The sequence below is a fragment of the Tachypleus tridentatus genome, chromosome 1, assembly GCF_004210375.1.
Source record: "Tachypleus tridentatus isolate NWPU-2018 chromosome 1, ASM421037v1, whole genome shotgun sequence".
Lineage (NCBI taxonomy): Eukaryota > Metazoa > Arthropoda > Merostomata > Xiphosura > Limulidae > Tachypleus > Tachypleus tridentatus.
The window spans coordinates 25292567-25305641 of record NC_134825.1 but is presented as its reverse complement, the minus strand read 5'-3'; the positions used below and the strand labels follow the sequence as shown (position 1 = coordinate 25305641).

Here is a 13075-nt window from a genome sequence, read left to right as displayed (position 1 = left end):
TAACGTCCCCACGGCTTAAAGGGCGAGCATGTTTGGTGTGACCGGGATTCGAACCCGCGATCCTCGGATTACGAATCGAACGCCTTAACACAATTGGCCATACTGGGCCATAATTGGTGACATCAAAAGTGTTAAATACGTTTCTATGTGTTGTTAGTTCATTTATTGGTTAATTTTAAGAATGTTTATAGTCTGTCAATTAAGCACAAAGCTATAAAATGGGCAACCTGTGCTCTCTGCTCACCACGGGTATCGAAACCCGGTTTCTAGCTGTATGAGTGCACAGACATACTGCTGTTCCACGAGGGGCTTGTATAATTGGTCAGTAAAAATGAGTATATTCAAACAATATATTTTTACTAGCTGATGCACTGTGATAGTTAACTGCCCCTGATATTTGGGTATATGTCTTTTTGTTCTTCAATATTACAAATATATTTATTTACCAATCATATACCTATTAAACAAAATCCTGATAGAACGGAAACCAAACAAAAACGAATTAAGTATACAATTGTGTAATTTTTAATTTAATTGTCTATTTAACATACATTGCTTTATAATAATCAAAATAATGAATGTTATGGTAACAAGAAAGCACTTTTCTTTGACACATCAAATGTGAGTTAAATCACACCTAGTGTAAAAATATGAAAACCAAAGTAAATAAATATTACAAATATATTTATTTACCAATCTTATACCTATAAAACGAAATCCTGATAAGACTCAAGTTAACAGCAAAAAAATCACTGTATTAGAGGAAACATTCCACTTGTTGGTAACATATAGGAGAATGTAAGTGTAGATCAGAGTGTCTAACAGATTTCACAAATGTTATAAAAATTACATCTCCTGTCAATTTTTACATTTAAGACTATTCATAATGATCAAATGTCTGTTCGTCACAAAACCTAAAAGTTCATGCATATTCATAAACAATAAATTCAGTGTTCATAATTTTGATATGTAACAAAACCACAATTATCCTGATATCCTCCTGTAAAATTCCTTAAATGTTAAAGATCAATTTAGCGTTTCCATTTTAACTATGAATTTTGCTGTTCATATTTATGAGAAATGATCACATATTTTTATCCGTTATTCAAACTACACAATTTAATAATGTACGTATTTTTAGTGTTTAAACTGCACACAAAAGGACACTAGACAGATAAAGCAACAAATAAGATTATAATTCTCTTGTTCATCACAAAATATCAACAAAAATATTCACAAGTTTCTTAGTTCACAGTCAGTATTACATATCAAGACATAAATGTTTAAGTTTAATTTATATAAAAAATGATTTAATTGTTTAGTATTTTGTATTATAGATTTGTCCAACACTAATTTTATACACCTTGTTTTCTTTTTTGTAAAGCTTCTAAAGGTCTCTTCCTTTTTTTCTTTCTTCTGATAAAATTCACTGTCATTTAGCATGCTGTTATCCAGTTATGGCTAAGACCTTGCTGTTTAGCTTTTAGTTAAAAAATCACATTTCTTCTTTTAAAATGGAGACTCCTTTTCATCAACATCCCATGAGCTTATTGCAGGTTACATACAAAGCCATAATAAAATCTGAAAACTATTGTTTAAACTCACTTAAACTTAATGCTTCCCCCATATCTGAAGGTAACCCAATCCAAAAACTAACCTTTATCTTATAGAAACAAAATTGTCTAAGCTGAAGATTACTCCAGCTCTTCTGTGAGTTTATATTTGTATCCGCTAGTCTTATCACTACATCAACACCACCCATCTTCTTAACAATCTTGAGCAACTCAATCAAAGTGCCTTTAAACACAAACAGTTTCACGAATCGTAGACTGTCATTGTTGGACAACTTTTCCACTTCAATTACAATGTTAATAGCCGTTGTGAAATATTTCTCAAAATTCAATGTTCTTCTTAAGATAAGGAGTAAAAAATTGAACACAATGCTCCATATATGGCCAAATTAGTGGACCTATACAATGAAATTATCACCTCTTTGGACATGTATTCAAAATATTCCATATACACTCCAGGCCTAACAATAGTACCAATCAATGATGAAATGAAAGTAATTCACACTCCAAGTGAGTACAATATAAACATAAAATTATGCAGTTTTAAACTGAAGTATTGTATCCTCACTTCCGACTCTTAGTTAATGTCTCGAACACTCCATAATGTTAATTCATGTAAAAACACAAATAAGAATTTAAAAAACATCTTATTCAGAGTACTACATTCCTCACTTAAGCCTAGAAAGCCATATCTCTAGAGATATGGACGTCTCACTAAATTATGTAGTAAATCAAAACAAAACATTATCATGAATTCGTGATAAGATTTGAGAACTCATGGAAATAATGTTACACTAATGAGGCCAAACTAATGAAAACAACACAAGAAAAATGAAATATCTCTAATTATAGAAGATGGAAATATCATCATTTATTGTGATAAATGATAATAAGATGTGACAAAAAGTATGTTTCCTGTTTTTGATTTCCGCGCGTAGCTACTCAATGGCTATCTGCGTTAGCCGCCCCTAATGTAGCAGTGTAAGACTAGAGGGAATATAGTTAGTCATCACCACCTACCGCAAACTCTTGGGCTACTCTTTTACCAAGGAATAATGGGATTGACCGTCACATAATAACGCCACCACGGCTAAAAACGCGAGAATATTTGGTGCGACGGGGATTCAAACCCTTGACCCTCAGATTACGAGTCGAATGCCTTAACACGCTTGGCCATGCCTTGTCTATTAATTCTGTAAAGTATGACATTTTGAACGGATGGTTTGTAGTCAAGAAGAAAAGAATGTTTACAAAGATTATTAACTCAGTTGTAAGCCAAATTTTTGCAAACATGCTTTTCTGCTTAAATACAAACTATTAATTAAGTACAAAAATCAGAATAAAAATAGTTATAAGAATAGACTTAAGTGTTGCTATTGTAATAGTAGAATTATAAAAAAAATGGATGATTTTAGAGCACTCGTAAAAATAGAAGATTTTGATATAACAGGAATAACTAAATATAAATTATTTTGATGACAGGAATGTTTTTGAAATGCATGATTATAAGTTACTTAATAGGAACTGAGTAGTCAAGAGAGGAAAAATAGTGTCTCTATATGTAATGTGTGAGTTATATCCTGTTTGAGAATATTATCACAAGTAACAGCAGGAAAACTGAAACCACTTGGGTTTCTATTGATGGATTTTAAGGGCAAAATTTCTTAGCAGGAATTTGTTACAGATACCAGATAAACCTGATGAAATTATTGAGAAACTTTACAGTGAGATTTAAATTTCAGCTGTTAAAGAAATCATGATGAAGAAAGTCTTCCAGGAACTGTTCAAGGTGTATTTCTCCACAAAATTGTTCAAAGGACGTACTAGAATTAATCATATATAAGATTTATTGGTAACTTCCAATATAAAAATGGTTTGAGAACGTGAAAATTAGGGTACACCAAAGTACATTCCTGTATTCGATTTGCTGTTTTTCTGGGTAACACCAAGGTACATTGCTGTATTCGATTTGCTGTTTTTCTGGGTAACACCAAGGTACATTGCTGTATTGGATTTGCTGTTTTTCTGGGTAACACCAAGGTATACTGCTGTATTGGATTTGCTTTTTTTCTGCATACGGAAATCAGTATTAATGATATTTTCGTCCAAAATTTAAAAAAAAATAAATAAATGTTGAAGTGATGCAACAAGAATTATCTGTTGTAATTTGGTCAGCTGACTTAACTGAAGACAGCCAACAAATGTGAATTTTTTAAAGAAACATTTTTAAATATTTAACAGAAATATATTCCATACAAACATTTTTTTAAAATATTTAACAGAAATATATTTCATACAAACATTTTTTTTAATATTCAATAGAAATATATTCCATACAAACATTTTTTTAAATATTCAGCAGAGATATATTCGATAGAACATTTTTTAATATCTAACAGAAATATATTCCTTACAAACATTTTTTTAAATATTTAACAGAAATATTAGGTTGAGGAATAATTCGTGAGCGTTTTTAAATAATTTCATTCAAGCATTACATGCAAGACTATACAATACTTCAATGCATGAACACATTACACCCAAAACATTTATTATGATACTGTATTTCATGTAATACCTAGGTATATAGTATGCATTATTTTAAACGAAATTGTAAGAAATTAAATGCGAAAAGTAGATGGTGTCGAAAATGCTCGATTTTGTCCACTTGACATTCCATTTAATGAGCTGAAAATGAAAGCAAAAATTAAAGACATATGAAAATCAAACACACCATCTATTAGAGCAAACAATTATCTACCAAATGACATGAAATATTTTGCGAAAGCGTTTCATTTATGAATATATTTTTTAAACTTGAAAAAACGCTCACGAATTATTCCTCAACCCAATATATTCCATACAAACATTTTTTAATATTCAACAGAAATATATTCCATACAAAAAAAAATGGTAGTTGTAATTGAAAAAACATACAAAGGGTGTAAGAAACAAAATTAAAAAAAAACTTATTACATATGTAGGTAATTAAAGGTAACTGATTGTTGTTGTTTTCAATTACGAACAAAGATACACAATGGTGCTCTGCCCACCACGGGTATCGAAACCCGGTTTTTAGCTTTGTAAGTCCGCAGACATATGCTGAGCCACTGGAGGGCAAGATAACAGTTATTATAGAAGATTACGAATATCAGAAGATCATATAAGTTGACGAAACAGGAAATTAGAACACCTAAAATGATGTATGAAATTATTTGGCTCATAACATAAGACATAATATTAAGAATTTTTTTTAAAAATATATCACGAATAAATACAGAGGATAGAACCTTTGAGGGGCGATAAAGAATTCATTTATCTGATGGCTATGAAATGGCTTTGAATTTAATTCCAGCTTTTATTAATCAACACTTAAGCAGTATTCCTCATATTGAAAAACTGATGAATGAAAACGAAGTTGAATAAGACAGTTGCATAAATTCTGAGCTTACTACAATAAAATTTGAGAGTTTAAAGAATGTTCAGGCTTCTCGGCGAGGTAATATTTCTCCGCGGGTTTGAAAGAAGATCAAGTATTATATATGTGAACCACTTGCCAAAATTTTCGTCAGTCCTTGAATAGTGGACAAGTACCAACAGATTGAAAATTAGCTAATGTCGGTCCTCTCTTCTCAAATGTGTTCCATTAATTATATGCTTATTAGTCTTGCGACAGTTGTGATGAAAGTTTTGAAAAGTCTGAGAAAAAGTACTTTCAAAGTCTTGTTTGGAATTTCGCACTAAAGCTACTCGAGGGCTATCTGTGCTAGCCGTCCCTAATTTAGGAGTGTAAGACTGGAGGGAAGGCAGCTAGTCATCACCACCCACCGCCAAATCTTGGGCTATTCTTTTACCAACGAATAGTGGGATTGACTGTTACATTATACACCCCCACGGCTGGGAGGGCGAGCATGTTTAGCGCGACGCGGGCGCGAACCTGCGAATTAAGAGTCGCACGCCTTACGCGCTTGGCCATGCCAGGACTACGTTCAAAGTCATTAAATAAAGTTTACAGTTTCATCAGACAGCCAAAATATTTTCAATAAGGAAAAATATAAAGATAAAGGGGGCCTGATTGAATTGTTTAAGACTGTAAAATGAATTGATAATGCAGATATAATAACACTTTTTGTACTTAAGTACAGAACTAAATGACCCAAATATAGATTTAGACAAGATATAGGCCGTCTTCAACTAAAAAAAAAAAACTTTATTTTTCAAATGTTGTTGTTTTGTCGTTTTAAATTAAGCACAAAGCTACCCAATGAGCTACCTGTGTCTGCCCACCACGGGTATCGAAATCCGGTCAGTCTGCAGACGTACCATTGAACCATTGTGGGGTGCTATTTTTCAAATAGACTGGTTCGCCTATGGAATAGGTTGTCTTCGAATCTTGTGAAAATAGTAAATTTGAGTGAGTTCAAAAAAAAACTTGATGGATATATGAACAGCAAGACCTGGATTTAATATTTTCAGTTTTAGTTTAGGATGGGATAACTCATACGGACCAAGTCCATTTTCTCCATAAATATTATTTATCTCTTACTATTTTGTCTTTACGCTATGCGTAATTAACTTCTATTTTTCTTGATAAAATATTGTATATGATACATGTTACTTTATAATTTTATAGATTTTAGAAACGTAAATAGTCTTACTACAGGCGAATGATGCTATTAGGTGGATTGCATTACTAAGTTTCAAAGAGAATGGTTTTATGAAGATTCCGTAAGCTGACAGTTTAATGGGGCTTTACTACAGACAAATGGCCATATCATGTGTGACATTCATTTTTGTTTCACTTTATAAATAAAAAAATTAAGTACAATTCACAAAGTTTGACAGTCTCGTAGGTTTGCATAAAGATCTTTTGTTTTCATTTATATATTTGATTATACTACACGTGATTTACAAGTGTTATAATACTCTTCAGGATAGCATACAGATTTTTATCTTATGTTATGAATTGTTATTTGTATATTACATATGTCTTACAAAGGCTAATAGAGTTTCTATAGACTGATTACAGCTTCTAGTTTCCTTACTCAATCACACTTTTTAACAACCGTTATCATAAAAAGGATGCCTATTTAACTATCCTGTGTTTTCTTTCGTTTATCATAATTCCATCCATATAAGAATGATTTTTTATTGTTCTTGAAGAAATTAATTTGATTTACATAATTTTAATAGTATTTATATGTGTGGAAGATTTTATCGTCACCCAGGATATTGTTACTTTGGGGCACAGAGTATTCTGAAGGATTATAATACAACTACTGTTTAACTTTACATTATTTTAAAAAAATCATATATTATATTTAGTAATTTACTTTACACATTTTATCTTCCCGAAAAATTCTAATTTAACTTCTATGTATGTTTTAATTTTGTTACAAATAAATATGACAAAAGAATGATGTGCTGTTTGACTTCACTGTTATTTAAAATAACAATATTTATCATTCACTTGATGTATTTCTCATAAAACTTTGAGATAAACCTCTGTCTGACGTCAAGACTGTTGCTTGTTAGGAAGTACAAAGGTCACTCATGTGGTCACTCATACAAACAGTGCAGGCACTGATTATCAGACAGGTGTCGTCATCATCTCTAGTGACATTATTGTATGGCTCCACTTCGATGAACTATGGTGGCACGTATATCAACACTCTCTCTGTCTTCAATCTTTAATAGCAATTCGCCCTCTGACGATACTTCCTGGAACTGTGACGTCATTTTTTCTGATGATTTCATTGTTTGTGGGGTCTATAATTCCATCTTCTCCACCTCTCTTCCCAACATCTAAGATGGACGTTCATGTAACACCCTCTGCCGTCGTGCCGGAGAATAAGTGCCATATCTACTCACACATTTCTAGCCAAATAGCTAATACCACAATGTGTTTAGTGTTTATATAAAATATATCAGAATGCATTTTCGCTTCACAACTATTATTCTCTGAATTATTGAAGTAATATAATAAAGCTATAATTGCAGTATAATACTACTGAAAGTTTTAAGTCTTATTTTTCTAAGTCATTCAGTTTCAAAAATAAGTTTGGAGAACTTTTATTGATTAAGGTAAAACGTAAACACATCATTTCTTATTTGAATATTGAATATTGGAAGGTACGAAGTATTTGAAAGAGATAAATGAGATACGCACTTTGAGAAAAATATACGTAAAAGTGTACCACAAACTCAATATTCAATCCTATTTAAAACATTTTTACACTGCTTATTGAACATCCAGTTGTGGACCAGCTTAAAAAAAGGTTATGTTGGTGTTTTAATACGTCATTTCGGGGAATTTCTTGGGACAAATTTTACAAAAACTCCATTTGCAGGATTCATAACAGTCATACCAATTTTGATGGTCAGTTTCTAATAGAAAAAAACAACAACAAAAACATTATTATAAACAATTATAATTTAACTTTAAATCAGTTTCTCTATATACATTTTGTGTGTGAATAGTTAAAAAACAAAAGGTATTCTACTGCAGAATTCAGATAATTTGCAATCAAAGGATTATGTGTGGATTACGCAAAATTAGTTGTAAATTATGAGAGGTTTAATGTAATGAAGTCAAAGTTAAGACATATTCATTTGATTAAACGTATATACTCGATCAATATCATCAAAAAAACAAAATTATATATGTCAAAATTCAAATATAAACATTTTAACTTAGGACATGACCAGTTCTCAAATAAATATTTTCCAAGAAGGTTATATCACCTTGACTTTTATCTCTAAGTAGACGTTGCTTAAAATTAATTATAACTAAAGTGTACAATTACAAGTTTTAAATGGAAACTTATATTTATTTGAACGTAAATTCCAATACGCTAAAAAACGAAGAAACACCGAAGATTAGAAAAATTGACAAGCATGCTACATACATGTGATTGTTTGTTTGTTTTTTAAATTTCGCTACTCGGGGCTATCTGCGGTAGTTGTCCCTGATTTAGCAGTATAAGACTAGAGGGAAAACAGCTAGTCTTCACCACCCACCGCCAACTACTGGGCTAGTTTTTTTACAAAGGAATTGTTGGATTGACCGTCACATTATAACGCCTCCACGCTGTAAGGGCTAGCATGTTTACTAGACGGGGATTCGGACTCACGACCCTCATATTACGAGTTAAGTGCCTTATTCACCTGGCCATGACGGGGCCCTATTTTCTGAAAACATCATTATTATTGTCTTCGAAATCTAAAGTTGAAATGAAAGCTGAGTTGCACTGTTACAGATACACAAAATGTAATATGTTGTTTTTAATGTCTGCTTCTATATTTGACAATTGTTAAAACAGTCAATATAGCACAGCAAGAAGAAAATGTAGATTACCCACATAAAGGTTATATAAAATTTAAAAAGAACATACACTTTTTCAACAGTATCTTATTATATATAAATATCTATACGTAGGTGTGTGTTTGGTTGGACGTGATAAATATATATTCTGTTATGGTTACCTTTTCTGTTTTCTCACAAAGCATCAAGTAGTACCTCTGAACTATTCTAGATGTGGCCATCTTGGCTTCCAGCTGAGCGAATCTCATCCCAATGCAGTTTCTAGGTCCATGTCCAAATGGTTGCCAAGCTTGTGGATGGTGGTCGTGATTATCAACAGAAAACCTGAAATATATTTAAAGTTAAAATTTGGGGGTAAAGTGTTGGTAAAGTTGATAAAACAATAACACTGTATAGACACTCGCATATAGAATATATATATATATATATAAAGTTGCGTTCGCTCATTTTTAAGTATTTTTCTTGTATTTTGAGCAAAATATTCGAAAGCTTTCTAAATACTGAATCGATTGTCTTATACAAGTTTATAAATGATATTATACATAACTGATATGCGATGTCCCGTTATAAGTTTCCTGTAATAATGTCCTAATTACCACATATTTTTATTTTTCTATAACTAATAAATAGCATAATTTAGCATATTAATAAGCAGGAATTTTAAATAATATATTTCTACTTACTAGAAAACCATTAGAACTGGGAACCCGCATTTCGCAACTGTTTAAGTAGAGTTAGTTAGTCATTTTTTAAAATGATTTCAATATTTTAATTTTCCTTCGTATCGCTATAGATACAAGATTATGGAAGAATGAACGATGTGTTTGTCAGCTCTACAAACTAGTTTATGGCAGTTTCTCGACCTTTCGCTAGTTTAATGTTGTCATGGTTATATTTTCGGTCGAAAGACATATTTTAACTGTTTGGAACGAATGCTACTTAGAGAATAAAAGCAGACAACATTTAAAAATGAAAATATGGAATACTGAAGAGAAGAAAACTGGTACAATGGAATGTTTAGAACAGCAAATGGCTCCGAAGACAAAAACAACCTCATCCGGAAAATTGTCACGAAAGAGGACCTTCCGACCCAAAGACTTTTTCTATAAGCATAAGCATATATTCTGCTACTTTAATAAAGTAATAGATAGAAACAACGAAAAGAAGTCTATCGAAGGTCGCAAGCTTTATATAAAACTAAAATATTTTTCATCACGCGAAATATCGAAGAAACAAGAACAGTGGTAATTATCTTCGGGAATAAACTTGTCAAGTGCCCTCATGTAAACGATGAGGTTGAATAATTAGCACTTACTATTCAAGTAATTTTTACCCTATTAACGAGTGTGTGTGTGTGTTTTTTTCTTATTGCAAAACCACATTGGGCCATCTGCTGAGTCCATCGAACCCCTGATTTTTGCGTAGTAAATCCATAGACTTACTGTTGTACCAGTAGTGGACTCTTATTAACGAGATTGTCATAATTATAATCTTACACACCTAAAAGTGTGACTGCATCAACGCCATTTCTCCACTCGAATCTTGAACCTTTCAATAAAAACGCCATTAGGCTGGCAAATAGATATCTCGCATTATTGGAATGTTATTTTGTCTTTATTTTGCACTATTATAATGCGTACCTATGAATTCAAGAAAAGAATATTGTGCGTCAATAGCTGCAAGGTCATGCAAGGTGAAAAGAATCAAAGCAAACACAATATATGTATATGTTGTAATTACCTTTCTGGATCAAACGATTCATGGTCTGGCCATAAAAATATTCAAAACTCACAGGAAAACTGGTGGATAAACCCGGAGACATTCGCTGAAAACCTGATCCAGATAACGGAGTTTATGAATAGAAAAGTAGTCCAAGTTTCCTCCCTAAAATATTACATTTCTGTGAACGTTATTTTATTAAACAAAATATACATCAATTCGATCTTATCGTACGAAACGAATAATCTAAGTTTAATGTACCCTTCATAGAAAAATGATTATTAGCTTTTTAAAGTTAATACTTTACTCGAGATTTCTAGATTATGTGAGTAAATTCATAATTTTTGTGAAAGTATTTTCTGAACTCTGTTTAAGGTAAGCACTGTTTACAACAGCTGAAACATTCAAAAATGATATATTACTAACAAGCCAAAGTGGTGAACTATATTGTAATTTACGTACTTTAACAACGAGCTCGTCTACCTCTTGTCTTAATTTTTCTTGGACTTTAGGGTGCTGCACCAGTAGGTGTATGGTGCAAACCAAGAGCAGAACTAGTTGTTTCATAGCTGAAAGAAAAATATATGTTTGTTGTCCTTAAGCACAATGGATAACCTGTGCTCGGCCCAGCATCAGTATCCAAACTCGATTGAATAAACTTACTGCAGAGACACAGGGGTTGACTTTAATGTGAAATGAGTTATAGATAAACATGAAACAGAAGAGAAATTTGAAGTTTAAAGGAATATGAACTGCGTTATGCCCTAAAGTTAGAATTATAATAGTAATATATTAAGGGTAATATTATTACTTCTAAGAATTTGTAACAGTGGGAATAATTTTAAAATAATAGTAATGTATTAAGGGTAATATTATTACTTAAGTATTTGGAATAGTTGAAGTGATTTTAAAATAATAGTAATGTATTAAGGGTAGTATTATTACTTAAGTATTTGTAATAGTTGAAATGATTTTAAAATAATACTAATGTATTAAGGGTAGTATTATTACTTAAGTATTTGTAATAGTTGAAGTGATTTTAAAATAATAGTAATGTATTAAGTGTTATATTATTACTTCTAAGTATTTCTAACTGTTGAAGAAACTTAGTTAATGATAATATACATATTACAAGTTAATACAGTAGATTATTAGTAATGACGGAACTGTTAAACTAATCCCAATTAATATGCCATTACAACCAGCAATATATTGTAATTAATGATAAAATGACCATTAAAAGAACTACAGTTACCCTGCTACAAAAGCCAACATAGCGTTGTTCAACACTTCATTGTCAGATAGTCCACTCTTGGAAACTGTAATGATACAAGAAATATATAATAAGTACTCAAATGAATTTAAGACTATTATGAAATTATGTTATTAATAAATATAATTTTACTTATATCTGCAAATCAAAGTACATATAACACGTATCAGGAGTTTGTTGTTGTCTTAACTTCAGTAAATATTAATTTTACTGCTCACACCATTACACGAAGAATTACAGTTAGAAGTTTTTAGGGTTTCATGGACATATTTGTTGTCTGTGATAATGTTTCACGTTCCTCTTTATCAGTTGCTAAAGCCTGGATCACAGCTACATGGAGAGGAAAATGATCGTGATGTTATAACGGGTCACAATAAATACCATTAAAGTGGTCGATAACATGTGTACTTTCGTCAGGGTTTGATTTGTGTGTTTCTTCTCCAGCGGTTAGATGTCTCCCTGTAACCTTCTTAACGTTGGCACTGATGTTCTGAGAGTCCATCATTAACTGGAGAAGATCATTCCGTCGTTTCTATATCAGAACTATAAAAAAAATCCATTGTTACCAATAGCAACACTCTAGTAGTTTAGGTATTACACATATGAGAAACTATAGTATTTTCTTTTATATCATAATCTATTTTCATAGCCTAAAGTTTTTCATTGCCATTAACTTATGATTCGCCGATACTTAAAACGTTTGTGGACAAACAGCAGTATTCTGAGGATTGAGTTATATAAATGGTTTTCCATATGTAAAACATTATCTTTGTTTCATTCAAAAAATAATTAGTACTGCTTTACATTACTTCCTCCAATACAAAAATCAATCACATTTAAAGTTGTGAACGTAGTATATTCCTTTGTATGATTGTTAATAAAGAATACGCAAAGCTATTAGAGTGATTCGCTAAAATTATAGATTACAAGAAAGGCAACAAGAAAACACAGTTCACTGCCAATGAAAACACAGAGTAGTTGACTGTTTTGTTTGTTTTTCAATTTCGCGAAAAGCTACTCGAGCGCTATCTGCGAGTCGCAAGCCCTTATCCACCTGGCCATTTCGGGACGATTGGCTGACGCATTATCATTTCTCCATGGTTTACACGGGTATAATCGGTGAGAAGATTCGAACTAGAGATTACGAGTGAAATGTTTTAATCACTATGTCTTAGCAGCACAATAAAT

General features: G+C 31.6%; 1 protein-coding gene across 1 annotated transcript in view; it reads right to left on the bottom strand.

Moving 5' to 3' along the window:
* Window positions 1–3930: 3930 nt before the first annotated feature.
* Window positions 3931–13075, bottom strand: part of LOC143244701 (thromboxane-A synthase-like) — a 45271-nt gene continuing 36126 nt past the window's right edge. The window contains exons 7-12 of the mRNA XM_076489823.1: window positions 12269–12419; window positions 11870–11933; window positions 11077–11183; window positions 10636–10779; window positions 9057–9219; window positions 3931–7958 (exon numbers count right to left, since the gene is read on the bottom strand). Of these exons, the coding sequence (XP_076345938.1) occupies window positions 11123–11183; window positions 11870–11933; window positions 12269–12419 (276 nt within the window). The 3' untranslated portion in view covers window positions 3931–7958; window positions 9057–9219; window positions 10636–10779; window positions 11077–11122. The remainder of the gene's footprint in view (window positions 7959–9056; window positions 9220–10635; window positions 10780–11076; window positions 11184–11869; window positions 11934–12268; window positions 12420–13075) is intronic.